Below are 25,721 nucleotides of genomic sequence, written 5' to 3' on the forward strand. Positions count from 1 at the left end.
GTACCACAGTAAAACTGGACTTCTCATGTCCTGTTGTTTTAATTAACACAGTTTTGGCACCTTTTGAATTGACTGTTTTATTTCCAACCATGTCGAAATTCATAGGAGTTTCATCCATATTTCCGATCTGACTTAACGCATAGCCATGTTTCTTGCGCTGTTCTATTACATATCGATGGAAATTACTTACTTTGCCGTCAAGACCTGCAGGTAATTTTTGTGCAATTTTGGTCTTTTGCCTCAGTACCAGATCATGCCTTTCCAAGAACCTAGAACACCAGGATATAGTGGCCTTAAATCCTTTGCTGTGATCTGGGTTAGATTTGGCCCACTGAAGTGAAAAAATCTGTATGCTGTTTCGTGTAACTACAAAACCATTGTGACGATGCTCATGCACCATGTCTGCTACATGCTTCTCGAGTTCTGGCCAATGTGGGGTGCCTCTTAATGCACACTTAGCCCTTGGCATACTATTTAATGCATCTTTCTTTGCTTTCCAGTCTCGGACCATCTTTTCCGTTACTTCATATTGTCTTGCAGCAGCGCAGTTATTATTTTCCTTGGCAAAGTTTACAACCTTGAAACTGGCTTCATGTTTCCTTCTCCTTGCTGGAGCCACGCTGGGGCCCTGTCTATCAGCCATTTCACACAACAGGGAATCTGAAATCTGTCAGGTATTACGGTATTAATTTTATGAAATCAAAAAGGAAACTGGTGAACTACAAGTCCCAGAGATCCCACAATTGGTAGGTGGCAACAATGACTCTCCTCCAAAGCACCATAAATCTTTTTTATGAAGGGAAGATCTGGAGCTGGATGTGCAGTACAGGATGTTGGCTACCGGTACACACAGTATATGATGCTTTGTTACCATATGTACAGTAGCACCAGGTACTCGCAGTGTAGTGTACCATACAGTAGCGCCAGATTGACACAGTATATGCTTTGTAATTCCGGTACAGTAGCACCAGGTACACACAGTATACGGTAATATGATGCTTTGTTAGTACGGTAGGTACAGTACGGTATATACCGTATGATGCTTTGTTAGTAGGTACAGTATATATGATGCTTTGTTAGTATGTACAGTACCATATATGATGCTTTGTTGGTAGGTACAGTAGGGTATGATATATGATGCTTTGTTACTGCTTGTCAAGTTGTCACTGAGTATGATGCTTTGTTAGTAGGTACGTTACAGTATACCTATATGATGCTTTGTCACTGCTTGTCAAGTTGTCACTGAGAAACAGCATCTATTACTTCCTCCCTGGTAAATCTTTTGATGAAGGGCTTTTAAATGTTTAAAGTACAGTACAGTATTCCGGTATACCGGTATTTTGTTTGTGTGGTAATGATACAGACTTAATACAGTGTGCATACAGTGTGCACCACTGAGCCAATCACGGCAGGCAATGCATTTTACTAATCTGTTGATGGATGCAAAGCCTGCTCGGATTGGCTGTAACATCATCAGCCTGACTCGGATTGGCAGAGGCTGTACTCCAATCCGAGCAGGCTTAACAGGCTTTGCATTCAGCAACAGAGTGCATCGCCCGCCAGGATTGGCTGAGCGGCGCACACTGGACATCTCGAGCACCCGGCGGCTGAGCGGCACACACCGTGTATGGCCACAGCGTTACTGAGCACCCGGCGGCTTCCACTTGGTGGCATGCCGATCACCCGGCGGCTTTTTCACCAGGTACAGAGCACACATGCACATTGCGGCCTCTGCACCCGGCGTATAAGACGACCCCCGGTTTTTGGCTGTGTAGATCCGGTGTAAAAAGTCGTCTTATACGCCGGCAAATACGGTGTGTGTATATATATATATATACACATGTATATACATATATATACATGTATATACATATATATACATATATACATATATATACATATATATACATATATATACATATATATACATATATATACATATATATACATATATATACATATATATACATATATATACATATATATACATATACACACACATATACATATATATACATATACACACACATATATATATATATATATATATATATATATATATACACACACATACACACATACACTGTATATTGTACAGAGCGCCAGGGAAGTGCCCCAGACAGAAGATGCATGTCTCCATTACTTGGGTTGTGTTCCCTTCTAAGGAGGACGATATGAATGCATTTTTTGAGTACTCAGGGTATGCAGTGCTGAGAGTTTCATCTGCTGCATGAAGTTTCCTTGGCCAAACACTGCATCTACTGTCCTCAACATTGCCCGATCAATAGCGTTCTCAATGCTGAGAAATACAGGTAGATGCTTATCCATCATATCATACCACCAATGTGCGTGATTGGTCCCAGATTTATTCTGCAGCAGGACAACAACCCCAAACATACAGCCAATGTCATTATATCTTCAGTGTAAATAAGAACAAGGAGTTCTCGAAGTGATAGTTTTGGCCCCCACAGAGCCCTGATCTTGACATCATCGAGTCTGTCTGGGATTACATGAAGAAACAGAAAAATTTGAGGCAGCCTACATCCACAGAAGATCTGTGGTTAGTTCTCCAAGATGTTTGGAACAACCTACCTGCCAAGTTCCTTCAAATACTGTGTGCAAGTGTACCTGGAAGAATTGATGCTGGTTTGAAACCAAATGGTGGCCATACCAAATATTGATTCGATTCGATTTTTGTACTGTTTGCTTCCTTTGCATTTTCTAAATTAATTAAAATATATATTTTGTACAAACTGAATAAAATTTTTCTTTTTGCCCAGTCTGGAAAATTGCCCGTAAAATATACCAATAATATTTAAATACAACAGACAAAAAAGAAGAAACAAATACAAATAAATCTATTTATATTTAGTAAACTGATTAAAATGCTACATTTCAGAGGACACAGGAAGATATATTGTATTCTTGATCTTATTATACTAATTTATTTTCATAAAACATTTGTACCTGTTCAAAAATACTTTTCCCATAAATAGAAAAAAAGGGTAATATTTATTTATTTTAACAATCACAAATTTGAATCCTAATCAATACCGAAGTGTAAAATACTGTGGTACTTCAGTGTCTGTGTAGATTTCTAAACTGTAACATTCCTATAAAAGCAAGCTTTTTATATAGAAAAATCAAATGATATAAAAAGGCAAAAAAAATGTGAATAGTGGAAAAAAATAATAATAATAAATATTGAAAAGGTGTAGGCTTTGTCCACATTTGGAATGGCACAGGAAAAGGCAGGCTGTATATATTTTAGATCCCCAGGTGGTGGTTACCTAAAATAAAAAGTAGAGAGCATTTTAAATTGGAGTAGTTTATTTTAACTTTTAAACATTGTGAAAAAGAATGCAATAGTTTAACCTAATTCAGACTATGACATGTATCAAAATGATTCTTAAAGCGAAGTTCCACCCACATTTGCATCTTTGCACCATCCACTTCAATACAGCAAGTTAAAACTTTATTGGCTGTTTAAATTTTTTTTCTAGCTTGATTTACCTTGTTTCCATGGTGTAATATTTTTTCTTCCTGTTTAGGCCGCAGCGGTTAGGTACATCATACCCTGCAGCGCCTTGGCTCCTGGGAGATGTGTGTCAGCATTCCCAGGAGTTAGTGGGCATCACCGCCTGTTAGCATTGCGTTATTTCCAAACAGGAAATCACAAGATGCAAGGAGGTGATAAGCTGAAACACAATCCGTGCGCCGTGCATTCGCAAGATCAGGAGGTGCATGCTGGGTAGCCAGCAGCACCCTATCCTGGAAGAATACATCAGTGGGCTTCACATGCCCAAAATTTAGATGAGAGGGCACTGGCAATCAAACATAAAGGTTATTTTTACACAAAAATACTGAAATACTACAGTGAATTTGCATATAATTACCTTTTTGGAATGTTATTAATAAGAACATCATGGGTGTCTTATTTATTTATTTTTTTTAAAGGCTGGAACCTAATAAGTAGAACTTTTGCGTATTACCTAAAATGTAAATCATCCCATCCCATCCCAAAGTACAGCAGTTTGGCCAGCAGCAAGTTGCTAAGCACAGAACTAGCAAATTATACATTCTTAGAATTACTTTAAAAGAGAGATACAATATACATAATAGGAAGAACATTTTATGTAGAATTTTCAGCTGGTCATTCTAGTTCAGGACCTATGGAAATTCTCCTTCTAGATCATGGGTCGGCAACCTATGGCCCACAAATGAATTCATGTGCACCCGGACCATGGACATTTTAACCCACACTCGGCTTGAAGGGGTTGTACTGGGGTGATGCCTGGTACCATTTTTAGAGCCGGCGCTCGACTTTCTTGGGATAACAATCGATGCGGCTAACTGTTTACATTCCTTCTGGCAGCAATAAAAGTGATCAGAATTTTTTTTTTTTAAAGAACAGTTTAAAAATAAAAAATAAATAAGAAAAAATTAAAAAAAATGAAAGCACCCCATCCCTCTGTGCTTGCGCGTAGAAGTGAACACATATGCAAATGTAAACTGTGTTAAAACCACACACATGAGGTATTGCCCCGATCGTTAGAGCGAGAACAATAATTCGAGCACAAGACCTCCTCTGTAACTCTAAACTGGTAACTTGTAGAAATGTTTAAATCGTTGCCTATGGAGATTTTTAAGTACCATAGTTTGTCACCATTCCACGAGCGTAGGCAATTTTAAAGCATGACATGGGGGGGGGGCTGTGTAATATGCAGGAAGGGCTGGGTAATATGCAGGGGGGCTGTGTAACATGAAGGGGGGCTGGGTAATATGCAGGGGGGCTGTGTAACATGAAGGGGGGCTGTGTAATGTAAAGATGTCCAGAGGTACAGGGGCTGTGTAATGTAAAGGGGTCCAGATTATCATCTTCATTTATTAGCAGGCACATACAGCCCTCTATGCATTCATATACATTGAATCCAGCCCTAAAGGGGAAAACGGTTGCTGGCCCCTGTTCTAGATTGAGAACACTGGAAAAAGCCTAAACAAAGTTAGGTTCCAGCAATTTTTGGGCACATTGGCCATCTTGTTTCTGCTATTTCTCTAGCTCTGACATACACTGTTGCACATTCAGATCTTTATACACTGAGCAAAATTATAAAACACAACACTTTTGTGTTTGCCCCATTTTCCATAAGCTGAACTCAAAGATCTACGACTTTTTCTATGTACACACATGGCCTATTTCTCTCAAATATTGTTCAAAAATCTGTCTAAATCTGTGTTAATGAGCACTTCTCCTTTGCTGAGATAATCGATCCACCTCATAGGTGTGGCATATCCAGATGCTGATTAGACAGCATGATTATTGCAGAGGTGTGCCTTTGGCTGGCCACATTAAAAGACCACTCTAAATCCCCTACTGGGAGGGGAGAACCGGAGCCGTAAGTCCCACCAATGCCTGCATGTAAGTGACAGATAGACTCGGTTAGCTGTGCAAAGGATCTTGACTTGTTCTGTGCCCATCGGCAGGCTCAGTTTTTTTTTTTTTTTTTTTTTTTTTAGCAGTACTCCCCCCTTCCCCCACATAAACGGTGTCCCTAGACCCCCAGAAAAAGCACCAGCCCTGTCTCCCCTCCCTTGCCCCTCTGGTCCTGGACTGGTTTACGAGTCAGCTGACATTGCCCCCCCCACCTGGATGGGTCCCAACGCCGGCCTGAAAGACTGACTCCAGGATGTAGCAGAAGTTGTAAGCCGGAGCGCACTCATCTCCCCCGGGATGGGGCCACATTAGTGGTCATTGTGGGACAGATGCCTTGGGCGGCAGAACTGTTGAGAGCTGGGATTTTCATCACAGCGGGACAACCCACTCTGACCGCCTTGGGTTACTCGGTCCTCATAATGGGGGTCCGTGATCAGTGGTGGCTCTGGCTCAGTGAGGGAGCACGGAGAGCCACAATCAGAACATGTCCAATGTGCTGTGGGGTGGGGGGCGGTGTGGGGGGTGGATAATGGGGCATGGGGAATAAATGAAACTGGTTGGGTCACTGTTGTTGTACTGGTGTTGCCCGGTGCCCAGGATTGGTGGGGTCAGGGGGGCCATGGTGCAATCCGGGGTGACCTCCCTGGGTCCTGCCGTTACATGTTGGGGGCCGCCTGGGTCGGGGAAATTCCCTGGGTGGGCTGTGCCTGGCAGTGAGATAGCCGGTGATGGGCTAGGTGCTGGCAGCTGGGTCCGGAGGGACTCTGGGTGAGGGGGGATTGTTTTTTTTTGGGGGGCATGGCTATGACTGGTTGTATTCTTTGTTTTACGCATGCGCAGGAATACCCGTGGTCAGGTCTGTCACTGTAAGGAGGTGTCCAATGGTTACACGGGAAGGGGCGATTCCTCCCCTGCTGAGCTCCCCATAGTGCCAGCTAGCCATAGGGGAACACCGCTGAGGCAACTCAATGGGGTGTAGCGGGGTAGGAGGAGAGTGTGCTTAGCGGGGGATATGGATCACTCGCCTTAAACGTATTCTACTATTATAATATTGCTTCTATGGTTTTGTTATCCATAATATTGGTATGTTTGTTTTATTATCTTGTATTATGTTCTGGTGCTTTGGGTCTGGGTGAGGGAGTTCGGGACCCCTGCTGTGTCCTACTACCTCCCCCACGTAGGACTACACCCAATTGGGGCATTGCACTGGTGCCCAAGGGGTGTATTGAGACCAGGTCTCCCAGACACTCTGGCGTCTTAGGTGCTCTGGGTCGCTGATTTATCGGTAACCCGTTCTCTGTCTTCTTCTCTTATCCCTACTATTCCTCTTTCCGCTCTTCTCTCTTACCTGCCCTTTCCCTCCCTAACCCGTTCCCTCCCCTTCAGTCCACCCACCCCATCCAGCCGGTTGTACCTCATTTCATAACCCCCCCCCCCCCCCCATAATTTTTTTTTGCTCGCTTCCCCTCTTCCCCAATATCACCTCTCCCACCGGTGCTAGATTGCATCATGAACTCTCCGGACACTTTGAGACTCATGTCAATTAATGTAAAGGGACTTAATTCTCCCGGAGAAACGCACTATGGTACTAAACATCTTGAGACACTCCCGAGCTCAGGTATGCTTTCTCCAGGAGACCCACTTTCAAGCCGATAGGATACCAAGGTTACACAATAGATGGTTCCCCACCGCCTGCCATGGTTGCTCCCCCGAATCTAAGGCAAAGAGTGTCAGCATATTGATCCGATCAGCGACTCCATGGATGCTGGGTGACCAGAGGAGCGATGTGGAGGGACGTGCTCAGTTTGTGAAGGGGACCCTGGGCGATACCGGAGTAACCCTGGTGAACTTGTATCTCCCCAATTCGAGCCAGATCAGATTCCTCAAATCCATTCTGGCGAAACTGCAGGACTGGGGGGGGGGGGGGGGGGCATGAATTTCCCTATGGACCCATACGCAGCAATCATGAGGATGAAGAAACTTTTTTATGCCTTTCATCTGATGGATGTCTGGAGAGTTTTGAACCCAGATCAGAGGGACTATACCTTCTTCTCACACCCACACAATTTATACACAAGAATGAATTTATTCATGCTGCCTCAGGCTCTTCCCTCAAAAAGGTGAGATCTGCCTCTAAAGGGTTCCATCACCTTCTCTGACCACGCCCCGGTCTATGTAGACATAGATATTCTCGCTCGCACCCCCAAGCAGTGGCAATGGAAGCTAAATGACACTCTGATCCAAACCCCCGCAGTGGTGGAGGAAGTTTCCAGGGAACTGAGGAACTTCTTTTCCTCTAACACAAACTCAGAGAGTACCCCACTGATGGTTTGGGTGGCTCACAAGTGCACGATAAGGGGGCTCCCGATAAAAATCGTAACCCGCCTTAAGAAGGAAAGAACCCAACAGACCCTTGACCCTCTGGAAAAAAATCAGGACCCTAGAATCCACCCATAAACAATCCCTAGCTACCCAGACACTCAGAGAACTTACAACTTTGAGGAACCAACTGGTATCCCTGGCCCTGGTCAAAGCGAAGGAGATAGTGGCTAAATGTAAACGTACCTTCTTTGAGCACAGTAATAAATGTGGCAAATTGCTGGCAAGGGCCCTGAAAAACTAAAGGACACAGGCCTTTATACCCGAACTGATGGGAGAGGGTAACTCCAAGGTACACACCACAGAGGTGATTGCGGAACAGTTCCGTAAGTACTGTGCTTCACTGTACAACCTGCCTCGTCAATCGTCAAAGAGAGAGCAGTCTCAGGAACGGAAGTCCATACATGAGTATATTCAGCGGTCGGACCTCCCCCGGCTGCCAGCCAAAGCACTGACGGCCATGCAAACGCCGATCTGGGGAGAAGAGGTATCGTTAGCCATCTCCCGAATGCAGGCTGGCAAGGCTCCAGGACCAGATGGCTACTCGCTCCTATATTACAAGACCTTCGGTGCTCTCCTTACTCCACACTTTCTTGCAGCCTACAATTACGCAGGGGAGCGGTCGATACCCACAGTGGATTCATTAAGAGCATTCATCACGGTAATACCCAAAGAAGCCAAGGACCCCCTCTTATGTCAAAATTACAGACAAATTTCCCTCCTTAATGTTGACCTTAAAATTTTTACTAAGGTTCTCTTCATGAGATTGTCAGAGTGGATCCCATGGCTCGTACATTCAGACCAATTGGGTTTTGTTCCCTCGAGGGAAGCGAGGAACAATACCACAAAGGCAATTAACCTCATACATGCGGCCAGGATGGGCGGTACCCCGTTGCTACTCCTTTTGACCGACGCTAAGAAAGCATTCGATAGGGTGCATTGGCCCTTTTTGTTTGAGACCCTGCGTCACATAGGGTTAGGCCAGCGGATGATGAACTGGATGCAAGCCATTTATTCCAGACCGGCAGGCCAGGTAAAGGTAAATGGGCATCTCTCCTCTCCCGTTGAGATAACCAACGGGACGAGGCAGGGGTGCCTGTTGTCTCCACTAGTATTTATCTTGTCTTTGGAGCCGCTTCTGCGCACGGTGAGAGACAACCCAAATTTTTCGGGACTTCCCCTGGGCGACAACCTGTCTCCTAAAATAGCAGCCTTTGCGGATGATCTACTTTTTTTGTATCCAATCCCCTGATTTCCATTCCCAACTAGTTGGAACTGAAAAAATACAGAGCGCTCTCCTTCTTCAAAATCAATTTCCAGAAATCGGAAGCTCTTAATGTCTCCGTACCACCCCGTATGGCCCGCTTGCTGCAAGCAGACTTCCCATATTAAATATCTGGGCATCCGTTTGCCGCGTAAGACAGAAGATATCTTCCCTCTCAACTTTCCCCCACTTCTGAAAGATATAAAAAAAAATCTACAGCATTGGCAGACAGGCCTGTTTTTATGGTTCGGGCGCTGCAGCATAATAAAAATGAACATTATGCCCCGATTGTTGTACCACTTACAGACTCTTCCTATCCGAATTCCAAACGCTTTCCTCAAAGAAGCAAATCGAGTTCTAGTCGCATTTATTTGGGCACAGAAACCACCTCAGCTGGCGCAGTCAATTCTCCGTTTACCCAAACTGTGGGGGGGGGTGTGTCTTTCCCGGATGTTGGTCTGTACCACACGGCACGCCACATGTCAAGAATCCTTGACTGGTGTCGCCACTGGGAGCTGAAGCAATGGATCCAAGTAGAACAGCGCCTGGCGAGAACTGAGCTTGATGTGCTGCCCTGGTGCAGGAAGAACCTACCAGACTCTACATTACATCACCCTATGGTGGGGGAGACATGGAGGATAGCCCAAAAAATATTCTGCGAGCTGAGGGTGGCGCCCGCTCCCTCGCCGCTGCCCCCGGTAATTGGAAATCCAGACTTCTCCCCGGGGCTCCGCGACCCCAGATTCCAAGAACTTAAAGGCAGTGAAAGAAGCCAACTCCGCCATTTCATCAGAGGGGCACAATGGATGTCCAGGGAAAACATCATGGAAGATCCGCTCCTGGCACATCTCTCCTTTTGGCAGAATTTCCAACTAGCTCATTTTATTAAAGCTTCCCTGGAGCCCTTTGGGAGGGACCAGACACCATTTAAGCTCCTCTGCCAGGAGGGGGAACCAGTACAACATACAATTTCAATAACATATCAAATCCTCGTCACACCCACGAGAGGATACAGACCTCCCTATGTTGCCGCGTGGGAACGTAATCTGGGAGTACAATTTTCCAATAGACAAGTGGAGAGAGCTATTCTCTTCCTGTACAAAGCCTCAGTGAGCGCCAACCTACATGAGACAGGGTTCAAAGTTTTAACGCAGTAGTACTACACCCCAGTTCGGCTACACCGGATGTTCCCGCAGAGCTCTGACTTACGCTGGAGATGTGGAGAGGAGGTGGGCACCCTCCTGCACATATTTTGGTTGTGCAGGCGCTTGACTATCTTCTGGACAAAGGTTCACCGTATCATGCAAAGGTTCACGGATAGGGAGTTGCCCAGGACCCCCGAGTTCTTTCTATTACATCATCACGACCTTCCAAGTAGAGCTTATAGGAAATCAATCCTGACCCTACCAGTCACGGTGGCAAAGAGTTGCATTACACTGTTTTGGAAGTGGAGGGAGCCTCCGGGGGTGGTGGTTTGGCAGAGGAAAGTGGCTGAGATCAACAAAATGGAGGACCTGATTGCATCAGACCGGGGACTCTGGGAAGAGTTACGTAAGAGGTGGTTCTATTGGCTCAAATTCTACTATTCGGAAGACTATACTAGATTGACGGTCTGAGTGCCAGGGGACCGGAGATTCCTGGGTGGACTGTTGTGATCCCGGGGGGAGAGGAGGAGTACCTTTCCCCACCCCCCTTTTTTTCTCTACCTCTCTCTCCCTTGCTTCTTCTTCCTCTCTTCTTCCAACCAGCCTTTATCACTAATATTCCATCATCCAGCTGCATGTTTTTATTCCAATTATCCCACGGGGTTCTTGACCCTCGAGAAATACCCCTCATACATTTTGTTAAATAAAATTTCCATCCACAAGACACAGCGGGCTTCCCAACTACGAGAGTACCCAACCAGATTGCACATTCGAGGGTATATACAAAGGTTGTTACATACAGGGAGCGTGCAGTTGGCATGCTAACTGCCGGAATGTCCACCAGAGCTGTTGCCCTTGAATTGAATGTTCATTTCTCTACCATAAGCCGTCTCTAAGGGCGTTTAGAGAATTTGGCAGTACATCCAACCGGCCTCACAACTGCAGACCACATGTAACCACATCCAGCATTTTTACCTCCAAGATAATCTGAGACCAGCCACCCGGATAGCTGCTGCAACGATCGGTTTGCATAACCAAAGAATTTTTGCAAAAACTGTCAGAAACCATCACAGGGAAGTTCATCTGCATGCTCGTCCTCCTCATCGTGGTCTCGACCTGACTGCAGTTCGTCATTGTAACCGGCTTGAGTGGGAAAATGCTCACATTCGATGGTGTCTGGGGCTTTGGAGAGGTGTTCACTACACGGATGACTCCCGGTTTTCACTGTACAGGGCAGATGGCAGACAGCGTGTATGGCATTGTGTGGGTGAGCGGTTTGCTGATGTCAACATTGTGGATGGAGTAGCCCATGGTGGCGGTGGGGTTATGGTATGGGCAGGCATATGCTATGGCATTTTATTTATGGCATTTTGAATGCACATAGATACCATGATGAGATCCTGAGGCCCATTGTTGTGCCATTTATCCACGACCATCACCTCATGTTGCAGCATGATAAGGCACGGCCCCATGTTGCAAGGATCTGTACAAAATTCCTGGAAGCTGAAAACATCCCAGTTGTTGCATGGCGAGCATACTCACCGGACATGTCACCCATTGAGCATGTTTGGGATGCTCTGGATTGGCGTATACGACAGTGTGTTCCAGTTCCTGACAATATCCAGCAACTTCGCACAGCCATTAAAGAGGAATGGACCAACATTCCACAGACCACAATCAACAACCTGATAAACTCTATGTGAAGGAGATGTGCTGCACTGCGTTAGGTAAATGGTGGTCACACGAGATACTGACTGGTTTTCGGACCCCCCCCCCCCCCCAATACAGTAAAACTGCACATTTTAGAGTGGCCTTTTATTGTGGCCAGCCCAAGGCACACCTGTGCAATAATCATGCTGTTTAATCAGCATCTTGATATGCCACACCTGTGAGGTGGATGGAATATCTCGGCAATGGAGAAGTGCTCACTAACACAGATTTAGAACAATTTGTGAACAATATTTAAGAGAAATAGGCCTTCTGTGTACATAGAAAAAGTCGCAGATCTTTGCATTTAGCTCATGATAAATAGGGGCAAACGCAAAAGTGTTGTGTTTATAATTTTGCTCAGTGAACTTTATCAGAGGTATTTAACTAGTTGCAGAATTTGGGCTTATAGTGGTGACTCTCTAAATACTTAAACAAAGCACATCCAGCTGAATTCCTCTTTCCCCACCACTGTTGCCATGCTGCTATTGCCCCCAGCACTGAGATGAACCTGTTACCAGTAGCTCTGGATCCCAGACTAATAATCAGGGAGCTGGGAGGACCAGAATCCAATGATGCGATTATTGTGAAAAAAAAAAAACATTGCATTGCTAGAAAGCCTGTGTAAAAAAAAAAAAAATATATAGAATCACTAGATCACTGCTTGATTTAGCTTAAGCCGTATTAAACACAAAAGCAAACATCCATTATATTCTAGTTCACCAGTTATTTGATGTGATGGCTACATTTGTTTTTCTTTTAAGCTTACTTTCTTTGAATTTTATCTGGTGATCCGGCCAGTAAGTCTGTTTTCTTTTAAAATGACACGCGCTCTTGCTTTTCTGCATGTGCGTTTTTTACGCGGTCCAGTGCATTTTTCCCCCTCTTTCTTTCTTAACCTTAAATAAGGACATTTTTGGTGCATTTAGGTGTGTACAAGTCCATTTTTGAAGCGTTTTTCTGTGTTCCAGTACAGTCTGGTGCAGAAAAAAAATGCAGCATGTTCTACTTTTTTTCTGGAACTGAACGCATTGGTTTGATCTATGTCATTGAAAACCATATAACCTACTATCCATGCGCTTTTGATGCAGAAAAAAAATGCACTGGACTGCATGTGGTGTGAATTGGCCCTAAAATCATCAAGATGTGTATGAAAAACACACTCATGATCATCCCTGACAAGATGGCCTGCACCCTTACATTGCTGTGAGACACCAGATGTTTGGCAGCTTAAGGGGTACTATAAGTGATTACAAGGTTTGTAATTTAATTTGTTAGTGTAGTTAATTTAAATCTGCTAGTACAACTAAGGCCTCATGCACATAGGGCATTTTTCCTGTCGCTTTTAGCAGCGTCTGGCTTTTTTTTTTGTACAGCTTAAAAATACTCCCCATGTGTCCATGCACACATAAGCTTTTAGGAGCTGTAAGTAGCATAGGCGTTTTCAAGCTGCAAAAAAAAACAGGGCCAGCATGTTCTGAGGACCGGTGTTACAGCTTTAAAAATGCATGATGCAGCTAAACACGTGTTCATGCTGTATACAGTGTTAAGGCATGTCAAGCTGTAGTAATTGTATTTGGGAGTGGAAAATAGAGGGCAGAGAAACGCGTCACATAGTGTGACATATCTTTGGTAGCAGACTACATTGTGCCCTAAATCAGTGTTTCTCAACCTTTTTTCCAGTCAAGGCACCCTTTAAAATTATGGATGGTCTTGAGGCACTCCATTCTAAAATGTATAAAACTAAATTAAATAGTTTTACATATTGCAGCAGCATCCACATCTAGCGTTGAAGGCGATTTATTCGTTCAAAGCAAATACACTTTTGCACACTGGTACTGACCCCAGTGCGGACAGTGCTGACAGAGCGGAGAGGGGGTCAAACAAGGATGCTGTGCATGTGCCCGTTATCCTCCTCATCAATCAGGAGTGGTTAGGATGCTGGCGGCTGGCCTACCCAATGCCCAAGGTTGTAATGTTGCACAATGAAAACCTGTGGCTTTGTGTAATAAGGAGCAATCTTGACCCACCTGCTGGCTGGTACACAATTTTTGGGCAATTTGGATTGATTTTTAAGCATTTTTCCAAGGCATCCCTGAAGAACCCAGAAGGCACTATGATTGAAAAAAAATTGGCGAAACTCAGTGGTGATTAAATACCATCAAAAGTAAGCTCTATTTGTGTGAAAAAAAAAAAAAATCATCTGCGTAGTGTTGCATGACCGAGCAATTTTCCAATTAAAGTAGCACAGTGCTGAATAGCAAAAAATGCCCTGGTTACAAAAGGGGTAAAATCTTCTGGTGGTAAAGTGGTTAAAAAAATTGTTTGGGGTCAGTGCAAGTTGTATTGCCCATGGTAATGTCAGCATGTTTAGGTAGGATAAAAGAAAATAATTAAAATAATAATGCGTACTATTGTCTTGTTGCCTTACTACAGATACAAACAATAATGCACAATATGGTATCGACATGAATGTTATTTTGGGTTGTTCTTTGGTAGTGGGTCATGGCAATGGCAAGAAATATTTAGCTCTGTCCATTAAGTCTAATCATGTGCACAATATAAAAAAAAAAAACCCTGGCAGGGAGGCCCTACTCATTACCTCTAGGTGTATATTAACACGTAGTAATACTTGCTTAAAGCAGAGGTTTACACAAAAATGTAACCTCCGCTTTTCGGAACCCACCCCCCCTCCGGTGTCACATTTGGCACCTTTCAGGGGGGAGGGGGGTGCAGATACCGGTCTAAGACAGGTATTTGCACCCACTTCCGGGCATAGGCTCCCACGGGAGTCTATGCCTCTTCCTGTCCCCCTGCGCCGTCTGCTGGGACACACCAAGCCCCAGGAGATAGCGGGGACCAGTTAGGATGCGAGACCAAGCGATTGATCGGCTTCGGATGTCGACATCGCTGGACCCTGGGACAGGCAAGTGTCCATTTATTAAAAGTCAGCAGCTGCAGTATTTGTAGCTGCTGGCTTTATATATATATATATATATATATATATATATATATATATATATATATATATATATTTTTTTTTTTTAGGTGGACCACCTCTTTAAGACCCCTTTCACACAGGGGCAGTTTTCAGGCATTTTAGCACTAGAAATAATGCCTTAAAACTGCCTCCCATGCTGCCTGAATGTGAAAGCCCTAGTGCTTTCACACTGGGGCAGTGCGCGCTTGCGGGACGTTAGAAAAAGTCCTGCAAGCAGCATCTTTGGGATGGTTTGGGAGTGCTGTATACAGTGCTCCCAAAACGCCCTGCCCATTGCAATAAATGTGCAGGGCTTCGGTATAGGAGTGAGCTGCTGCTGCTCCATCTGTGTGCCAACAGTTTTGAAGCGCACCAGAGCTTTTTTGCAGCATAGGAAAGTCAGGTCGCCAGCATTAGTGTGCCGTCGGGCATGGCTTTGTAAATCCCAGGACTAGCTGTACAGAATTACAAACCGTTTGATAGGCAAAGCAGCTCTCCTTTACAGTATATATTTTCAATAGTGTGTTTAGCGGTTTTCCAGTTCAACTTTAAATATTTATCTTGTTTAGCATTTACAATAGGAATTCCTAGCAACTTTACTTACATTAGTCAGAGATTTAATGCAGCATCCTCAGAGAAGGGCACAAGATCTGGGCTCTCGGAATGGATTACTTCCAGCTGGCATTCCAACCAGTAAAGCATCTTTACAGGCATTCTGCATGCAGTACTGTTGGAGCTCTGCTGCTGCCTGGGAAACCTACAAAGGAACAAAGACATTACCATTACAGCCTGTGTATGGGAATTCCAGCTTCCTTATTACAGAACATTGCACCAACAGTGACACAAGCATCCCTCCTTAATTACAATCCTGTAGGTAGAAGGGTCTAGGTGTGAGATGTGACTTGCTTAGTTGCAAAGTATATCTTCAGAGATTGTGTACATCCCATGTCACAAGTCTCCCTCCTCTGGCTGCACTCGTCGTCTCCCAACCCCTTAGAAGTCTATGGGACTGTAAAGGACAGGTGCATACAGCAGTGGGAATCTTGCAGTGCAGGATATAAACAATACCCGCGGGCCACATGCAGAGGATCTTGGTAAATACAGATCTGTGGCGGGGGAGATGATTTCGGCCAGAGCACAAGGGCAAAAAGAATAAGCACACTTTGTCTGAAATTGTACTTATACTTTAAGCATGTAAATAAAGAGGGAAAAGTGGGACTTTAATCAGTTCCCGACCAGCGCACGCCGATTTACGTCAGCAAAATGGCACGGGCAGGCATATTCGCATACAGGTACGTCCATTTCTATATGCTGCCCTGCCATCGCATGCGCGCCACCACCGGCGCGGTCATGTGCCGGTCGGGACCCCCGTGAGTCTAATAGCGGGTCCCACAGACTCGATCGCCGTGGGGATACCCACGATCGTCTCATGGGGAGGCTGAACAGGGAGATGCTGTTGTAAACAGCATCTCCCCGTTCTGCCTAGCAACAAGTGCCACTGATCTCTGCTCCATGTGATTGGAGCAGAGATCAGTGTTCACTAACACAAAGCCCAGCCCCCCCCAGTTAGTAACACGCCCCCAGGAACACTTAACCCCTACACTGCCACCCCCTGGTTAAACCCCTTCACCGCCAGTGTCATTTACACAGGAATCAGTGCATTTGTATAGCACTGATTGCTGTATAAATGACAATGGTCCCAAAAATTTGTCAAAAATGTCCAATGTATCTGCCATGTTGCAGTCACAATAAAAATTGCTGATCGCCGCCATTACTAGTAAAAAAAAAAAAAATTAATAAAAATGCCATAAAACTATCCCCTATTTTCTAAACGCTATAACTTTAGAGCAAACCAATCAATAATCGCTTATTGCGTTTTTTTTTTTACCAAAAATATGTAGAAGAATACGTATCGGCCTAAACTGAGGGAAAAAATGTTTTTTATATATATATTTTTGGGGGATATTTATTATAACAAAAAGTAAAAAATTATGCGTTTTTTTTCAAAATTGGCGCTCTATTTTTGTTTATAGCGCAAAAAATAAAAACCACAGGGGTGATCAAATACCACCAAAAGAAAGCTCTATTTGTGGGGAAAAAAGGACGTCAATTTTGTTTGGGAACCACGTTGCACGACCGCGCAATTGTTAGTTAAAGCGACGCAGTGCCGAATCGCAAAAAGTGGTCTGGTCTTAAGCCAGCAAAATGGTCCGGTCTGAAAGTGGTTACATGAGGTTGCTGACATTGTAGCGGTTAACTGGATAAAGTACAAATGCATTGATCATAGAAAGATATATAAAACATGGCGATATTAAAGACCACATAAACAATAGGTATAAAAATTCATATATGGTCCACTGACACATCTACATTCCCGGGTGGCATGGACAAAAAGATACATAGATATATCAACTCTAAAACAATTGGATTATTACATTAGATGAATACATACAGTCATGGCCGAAATTGTTGGCACCCCAGAAATTTTTCCAGAAAATCAAGCATTTCTCAAAGAAAATTATTGCAGTAACACATGTTTTGCTAGACACATGTTTATTCCCTTTGTGTGCATTGGAACAAAACAAAAAAGGGAGAAAAAAAAAACTAATTGGATATAATGTCACACAAAATTCCAAAAAATTGGCTTGTCAAAATTCTTGTCACTCTTTGAAAATTGTGGAAAACTAAGATTGTTTCAAGCATATGATGCTCCTTTAAACTCACCTGGGGCAAGTAACAGGTGTGGGCAATATAAAAATCACACCTGAAAGCAGATAAAAAGGAGAGAGGTTCACTTAGTCTTTGCATTGTGTGAAGAAGAGAACTGTCTGAGGACTCGAGAACCAAAATTGTGGAAAAATATCAACAATCTCAAGGTTACAAGTTCATCTCCAGAGATCTAGATTTGCCTTTGTCCACAGTGCGCAACATTATCAAGAAGTTTGCAACCCATGGCACTGTAGCTAATCTCTCTGGTAGGACGGAAGAGAAAAACTGATAAAAGGTTGCAACGCAGCATAGTCCAGATGGTGGATAAGCAGCCCCAAACATGTTCCAAAGAAATTCAAGCTGTCATGCAGGCTCAGAGAGCATCAGTGTCAGCGTGAACTATCCGTCGACATTTAAATGAAATGAATCGCTATGGCAGGAGACCCAGGAGGACCCCACTGCTGACACAGAGACATAAAAAAGCAAGACTACAGTTTGCCAAAATGTACTTGAGTAAGCTAAAAATCCTTCTGGGAAAACGTCTTGTGGACAGATAAGACCAAGATAGAGCTTTTTGGTAAAGCACGTCATTCTACTGTTTACCAAAAATGGAATGAGGCCTACAAAGAAAAGAACACAGAACCTACAGTGAAATATGGTGGAGGTTCAATGATGTTCTGGGGTTGTTTTGCTGCCTCTGGCACTGAGTGCCTTGAATGTGTGCAAGGCATCATGAAATCTGAGGATTACCAAAAGATTTTGGGTCGTACTGTAGAGCCCAGTGTCAGAAAGCTGTGTTTTTGCGTCCAAGATCTTGGGTCTTCCAGCAGTACAATGACCCCAAACATACATCAAAAATCACCCAGAAATGGATGGCAACAAAGCGCTGGAGAGTTCTAAAGTGGCCAGCAATGAGTCCAGATCTAAATCCCATTGAACACCTGTGGAGATATCTTAAAATTGCTGTTGGGAAAAGAGAGACCTGGAGCAGTTTGCAAAGGAAGAGTGGTCCAAAATTCCGGATGAGAGGTGTAAGAAGCTTACTGATGGTTATAGGAAGTGACTGATTTCAGTTATTTTTTCCAAAGGGTGTGCAACCAAATATTAAGTTAAGGGTGCCAAGAATTTTGACCAGCCCATTTTTGGAGTTTTGTATGACATTATGTCCAATTAGCTTTTTTTCCCTCCCTTTTTTTTGTTTTGTTCCAAAACATACAAAGGGAATATACACATGTATAGCAAAACATGTGTTACTGCAATACTTTTCTGTGAAAAATACTTGATTTTCCGGAAAAATTTCTGGGGTGCCAACAATTTTGGCCACGACTGTATATGTACATACATAATATGAGCAGCGCGTGTGACCAAAAAAAGGTATCGTAAAACAGTAAAACTGAAATTGAATAGATGAGTCTAAATTAATAGTCTGCAGCGAGGTCTTCCAGAAGTGGGGACGTGTACCTGTCAAAAACAGTTACCCACCCCCCGAAAGGTGCCAAATGTGGCAGCAGAGGGTGGAGCTCCGCTTTAATGGCATACAATGAATGTGTACTAAAGGGCTTCCATTTTGTTCTAAATCCCCAAGAATATTTTAGACTTCATTAGAAACAGACTTGTGTATTAGAACTGATTTAAAATGCCTAAATGGAATTTACTCTTTCAGTTTGCGATAGATTAGAGCCCTTAAAAAACAAAACAAAAAAAACAATAACAGATAATGAAACACATGCCGCATTTAAAGGAAATTGTGTCTTCTACCTATTAAAGATGAGCTCAGACGTGTTCGAAAACAGCACGTGCAGAGCCCGCCAGGAAGTCGGCACTATTGTCCCGATGTGCGGCTGCAGAGATCGGGAAATGTCTCACTGCTTGTGATTAGCGATGTGCAGTGCCGACTTCCTGGCGGGCTCCGCACGTGCTGTTTGCAAACACACCTGAGCTCATCCCTACTATCTACACAGTTTCTTTTTTTAATTTTACATATCCTGAAAGTTACAATTACCTAAGATCTCATTTTTGACAAGACAACATAAGACTGTACACACCCAATCTACCACTACAAAGTGATTGAACTCTGCTTCTGAATAGTAACCCAGCAATGGATAGGTTTTCAAACATTGCTGACATCTACTATCACATGCAATTTAGGCCAGGTTCACACTATCTGCGGCTGCGGCTCACAGCAGGAGTCCGGTGCGTCCTCTTTCTCCATTTCAGGGTTGAATCGGGTCCAAATTTTTGGCAGAATTCTTGCCGGAAATGGAGCCAAAGACGCACAGAACCCTTTTCCAGTGCAGACCACAGCCTCCCCGAAGATGTGTGAAACGGCTACATTGAGAGCAGGTCACAGTCTTCTATCATGCAAATTGGATCTGGGGAAGCCCACATCCAATTCACATAAGTGTGAACCCAGCCTAAGTCCAACAGCTCTACAGGGGAGGGGAAACATTTTACAGCCAACAGCATGGTTTAAAGGTGTACGACTGCAATATGTTTAAAAAAAAAAAAAAAAAAAATAAAGGGTTTGTTTTAACTACTACAGCCCGGGAAGATTTGGCTGCAGAATGATCATGCCATTTTTTGAGATACGGCACTGCGTCGCTTTAACTGACAATTGCGCAGTTGTGCAACGTTGCACCTAAACAAAATTGACGTCTTTTTTTCCCACAAATAGAGCTTTCTTTTGGTGGCATTTGATCGCTTCTGCGGTTTTTATTTTTGCGCTATAAACAAAAAAAAGAGCGTCAATTTTGAAAAGAAAAACAATATTTTGTACTTTTTGCTGTAATAAATATCCCCATTTTTTTTTAATAAAAGCTATTTTTTTCTCAGTTTAGGCTGATATGTATTCTTCTACATATTTTTGTGCTGGTGGTGACCCCTAGAGTCAGGGAGGACTGACATTCCTCCTCAGGGTGAAGGTTACTAGGCATGGTGGGTGTAGTGCAAGGTGGAAAGGTGGGCACCAGTCACTTTTAAAAATGAACAGGAACAGGGGGAGAGAGGAGAAGGGCACAGGACACCCTAAGGCAAATGCAAAAGCAACTTGGCAGACTCCTTGGAAAAAGTACCAGTTACTTACCGGTAACTGTCTTTCTGGGAAATCTTCCAGGACGGCACACCTGAGAGATGAGAGGCTCCTCCCTACAGGAAACACAATCAATCGACAGCTGTTTTAAGTCCCCACCCTTCCCCTTGATCCTCAGTTTGTAGAGAAGTAACTCCTGAACCAGGTTCACAAGGGAAATCATTCCTCATAGGTACTCACCTTCTAGTGTTCTAGAATTTTCCCTCCTCCAACGGGCGGGAAGTAGGCCTGCCGTCCTGGAAGATTTCCCAGAAAGACAGTTACCGGTAAGTAACTGGTACTTTTCTCAAGTCATCTTCCAGGACGGCACACCTGAGAGGATAAACAAGTACCTCAGGCCTACCTTAGGGTGGGGCCACTGCAAAACCCTCTTGGCGAACCTTGGCTCTGCAGTGAGCTTTACCTCCACTCCATACGCTCATATGCTTGATGAAGGCATGTTAGCTGGATCATGCGGCTGATCTGCAGGTCTGCTCCACAGATGTCCCTGCCTTTTCCGCTTCAGATGCAGTATCTAGGTGAAATGGGCTCTTAAAAATGGAATCAGAAAACATGTTAAACTTGTAGGTTAGCAATGTTGCCTATCTCACACATCTAACAACCATGGCCTATTATGCCTGTAGGTGCTACTTAGAACCACTAAAAAGATAAATAAGAGACCTGTGTAAGACAAGGACACTACATTAATCAATAAGAGGGCCTGTCTTAACACTATCCTGTTGAGGGAAATAAAACTGCTTCCTTTTTATCTTTATGTCAGCAAAAGACTAAAGGGAAGCCTACTTAAGGGAAATAGATTAACAGAAGCTTGAACCCTGGGTTTAAGGCACGCCCAATCTATGTCCTTACTTACGCCTGAGAGCCTTCTTCAGGAGATTAAAGTCCCTAGCAGGAGTAGACTACCCATATTGCTATGTCTAGTTTTGCTAAAAAGGCAAAATGAAGGCCATGCACCAAGCGGAAACCTATTCGATCGGGTATACATCTTTATACTTCATCCTCAGGCCCTAATACTCCTCTGAACAGAACTCTCCAAGTTCTTACTAAACAGGGCGATTCATTATCCCCTTCCTCCAGTGTCCCATAACCCTACAGGGCTTCAACCCTAGGAAATGGTTCTGGCATCCCTGAATGCAAGTGGTCAAGGTTTTCCGACATGTGGCAGCTGCAGCCCGAACTCCTGGCCCCTCCATGGAAAAGAAGGCTGAAATACAAAAAGGTGATACATGCATTATTAATATCACAAATAAAATGATCATAGATTGTGGGCACGGCACAATAGATTTAGACAGAAAGGACACAAGCATAGACAACAATGTTGTGTGCCTGAGTGTGACTAGCTAAACCAATATATCAAATATGGGAAGAGACCCAAATCTGAACCTCAACGTAGACAAACAGTCCTCATAGTCTGGTTTTCTGATGTGCTGCCAAGACGTAAAAACATTAAGACTCAAGCAAACCCTAAATGCTGCGTATTTCTTTAGTGCAGCTAGCTAGGTCATAACTGATATATAAATACGGAAAGGACAGGAACCCCCTTTACTGTTGTGCTTTACCTATGTACAGCAAAACAAGGCTATAAAGACAGAAAGACCCAAACTTCTATGTTGTGTATTTCTGACAAACCACCACAGTTATAAGATTAATATGAACACCAACTCCAGTGTTGTGCATTTCTGCTATGCTACAGGGAAAAATATGGAACACAAGACAATCCTTTCTGTCATGCACTTCTGTAGTGTAGTTCAGATAGAACCAACACTGAGAAAGGACACGAGCAACCTGCAGCATTGTGTTTTTCTGAAACAGAAAGCACCAACAAGCTTCAATCTTGAGTATTTCTGCTGTGCAACAACATAAAAGCAGACACTGAGGAAAAAGACAGACAACCTTTACAGCTGCAATCTTTCTGGTCTGCTGCAAAATAAAACAATAAACGCCATGATGAGTATTCCTGCTGTGTAGCAAAACCTCAATCAGAAGGGACAGATAAGTTTAGGGTTCCCACACCCGTGCGACCCAACCTGCGACTTGGGACTGCAAGACGCATGAGAAGTCATATACTATGGCTTCCAATGGGTACCATTTGTGTCTGTGCGACACCAGCAGTCCCTGATTCCTGGATCCACAGACCTCAAGATTACACAGGTCGCAGGGAAAAAAACAAATAGCAATTTTCAGGTCGAACAAGTAAGGGGTCCCCAATGCTGTGACTCCCTGGAGGATTGCAGCCAACAAACCCCTGCTGTGTATCCCTAAGATGCAGAAAGGTAGATCCATGAGAAACACTGCTTAGCCTGATATACAAACGATAAGGCAGTAAATATAGGACATACAGGACACAAACATTCAATCTTTGTGTATGTCTGATGTGTAGTAATATACCAATACTGAGCAGAGAGGCCACCATCCTCAATGTGTCTCTCAGCTGAGCAGCAAAAACAAAATCAGAAAAAGACAAGCAACCTTCACTGCTGTGTCCTTTCTGATATGCAGCCAATAAGGCAGTATATGCAAGACATAAAGGACAGACAACCTTCAATCTTGTATATGTCTGATGTGCAACAATATAACAATTCTGAATAGAGATAGCACATGCATATTGAAGCGATTTGGCCTTGCGACTCAACATGTCAAATCGCGTGGCTAAAATCAGCACAACACCACTTTGTGGTGCTACATGGATTACCAAAGGCAGTATATGTACTACACCTGGCAGGGGTTCAATTTGTATTTCTACTATGTAGCCCAACAAATTCGAACCATCAATTTTCACTGCTGCCTTTCTGATAAGGCAGTAATACAGGACACAAAACCTCACAGACCTTAATGCTGTATAAATCTGATGTGCAACAATAAAACACTATGAATAGAGATAGCACATCCATATTGAAATGATTTGTCATGCGACTCAACATGTCAAATCGCATGTTTAAACTCGGCAGCCATTGCTGTTAATAGCACTGTCTGAATCAGCACAACGCCACGCAAATCAGGACCATCAGACTTCACTGCTGCCTTTCTGATAAGTAACCAACAAGGCAGTAAAACAGGACACAAAGCCCCACAGACAGACCTCAATCTTGTGTATGTCTGATGTGCAGAAATATAACCATTATGAGCAGAGATGTCACCAGACACAATGATGTGCATTTCTGCTGTGCAACACAAAACCAGAAAGTACAGACCACCTTCACTGTTGTATTTTTCTGATCTGTAGCCAAACAAAGCAGTACCTTTAGTATATAAAGGACAGCAAACAAGCTTCAGTGCAGTGCATTTCTGATGTACAGCAATATAGCCCTTATAAGCAGAGATGTCACAAATCTCAATGTGTATTTCTGCTGTGCCACAAAAACATCCCAGCAAGCACAAACCTTCACTACTGAGGTCTACTGGTGTGCAGCCAATGAGGAGTCATGGTCTATCCCTTTATGAAATAACCAACAGGCAATTTATTTCATAGGCATAGTCTGGGCTGTAGATACCAAACCTTCACCACCAGAGAAGGAACAGATCCTAAAATGGTTGGACACCCTACTATTAGTAGTAGTTGTTGTCCTACCTTACCTCCATAGACTGAGCAAACGCTAGCCAGCACATATCCAGGTGGTGCTGATTAGCAACTAAAGTCTCAATGAGCCCAGCCCTAGAGACCAATTTAAGACCTCTCTAGAAGAGGTGGTTACCAGTTTAGCCTGGGAGGTAAATAGCTATTTGCAGGCTTCAAACAATTAATTATGTAGCTCTTGCATAGGTTTGCACAGAAAATCCTCAATTAAAAGGATGTAGGGAGCGATCTATGGTGAATCGCCTTTAGATCTGCCACTGCGTGGATTGTAGCCCAAACCAATAAAAAAAAGTTTCTTCTTACCTCCTACACTATAATATAAACACAGTGTAAAGGTGGAGTGGGAGGTTGGAGCTTATGAAAGTTAACTATAGCAGGCAACCCCCAAAAGGAGGATCTGTGACAAGGGAACCCCTACTGTGCCACACAGTAGCTTGGTCTCTGCCCATCCTTGAATGTTAGGTCAGCTTTTAAACATTGTGAAGCAACTTCAGATTCCTAGCAGCTGGGCTAATAGGGCCGGTAACCTAGTGCACCTGCTGACCAGGTGAGCTTCTGAATCCACCAACCACTGCCCAATTAATAACCTGTTCAGTGGTATACCTGGCCTGTAAGTAACTTTGTATCTACCAGGTCCCCTCTGTACGCTATATTCATCCCTACTAAATGTACCACAACTGGGCATGTAGGGAGAGGCTGGCAACCTACTGCTGCGATAACCACAGTGTCTCTGCTGTAAGAGGGAGCTGTGGCTGGTGGTTTTAGCAGTGGCGTCTGCGCTATTTGTATCCCGACCCCAGGTTCTGCACTGCACCAGTCAGTATATACACGGGGAAGGGGGAGCAATGGCCTACCTACCTCTTTCTCATCTGAGGTGGTTTAGGCACACTCGTTCCTCTGCACCACCTGTCCACCATACAGCTTCTCTGATGTAAGAGGGAGCTGCGGCTGGTGTTTTTAGCAGAAGCTTAAAGGCTATTTGAATCCAGACCCCAGGTGAGATCTCAAATGCCCAGGAACCCTCTGGCTGGAATTGGGGATTTTGCAGCTAAATTCCCACGGCAAAAGGAAAGTAAAGTACTCACCGTTGTCGTCTTCCTCTTTTTGCCACAGCCAGCGGGCTTGCTTTTCCATCCTTATGGTCCACACGCAAGGAGGATAGCCGCCAAAGTGCTCCCCCCCCCAACTGCTGTCCCCATAGGGAAGTCAGTCTATATACATGGGGGGGGGGGGGGGGGCAATGCCTTCCATTCCTCATTCCCATCTTCATATCTGAGGTGGTTAAGGCAGACATCCACCGTAGTAAACTGGTGCCTCCTCGCTCTAGAGAAAGGAGGATGTGGGCGCCTGCTCCTACTGACTCTCAGCCTTCCCTCCTGGGTAAGAACGCCGCTGCCATTTTCCCGAAGTTTGAAAATGACGCGGGTGCTTGTTGCCACGC

At 44.0% G+C, this 25,721-nt stretch overlaps 1 protein-coding gene across 1 annotated transcript in view; it reads right to left on the reverse strand.

Moving 5' to 3' along the window:
• Positions 1-2,847: 2,847 nt before the first annotated feature.
• GNG10 (G protein subunit gamma 10) overlaps positions 2,848-25,721 on the reverse strand; it is a 75,961-nt gene continuing 53,087 nt past the window's right edge. Inside the window, exons 2-3 of the mRNA XM_077475349.1 lie at positions 15,514-15,666; positions 2,848-3,290 (exon numbers count right to left, since the gene is read on the reverse strand). Coding sequence (XP_077331475.1) covers positions 15,541-15,666 — 126 coding nt within the window. The 3' untranslated portion in view covers positions 2,848-3,290; positions 15,514-15,540. The remainder of the gene's footprint in view (positions 3,291-15,513; positions 15,667-25,721) is intronic.

This window comes from Lithobates pipiens, unplaced genomic scaffold, assembly GCF_037356315.1.
Source record: "Lithobates pipiens isolate NorthernLeopardFrog02 unplaced genomic scaffold, aLitPip1_a1.2 Scaffold_13, whole genome shotgun sequence".
In the NCBI taxonomy this organism is placed as follows: Eukaryota; Metazoa; Chordata; class Amphibia; order Anura; family Ranidae; genus Lithobates; species Lithobates pipiens.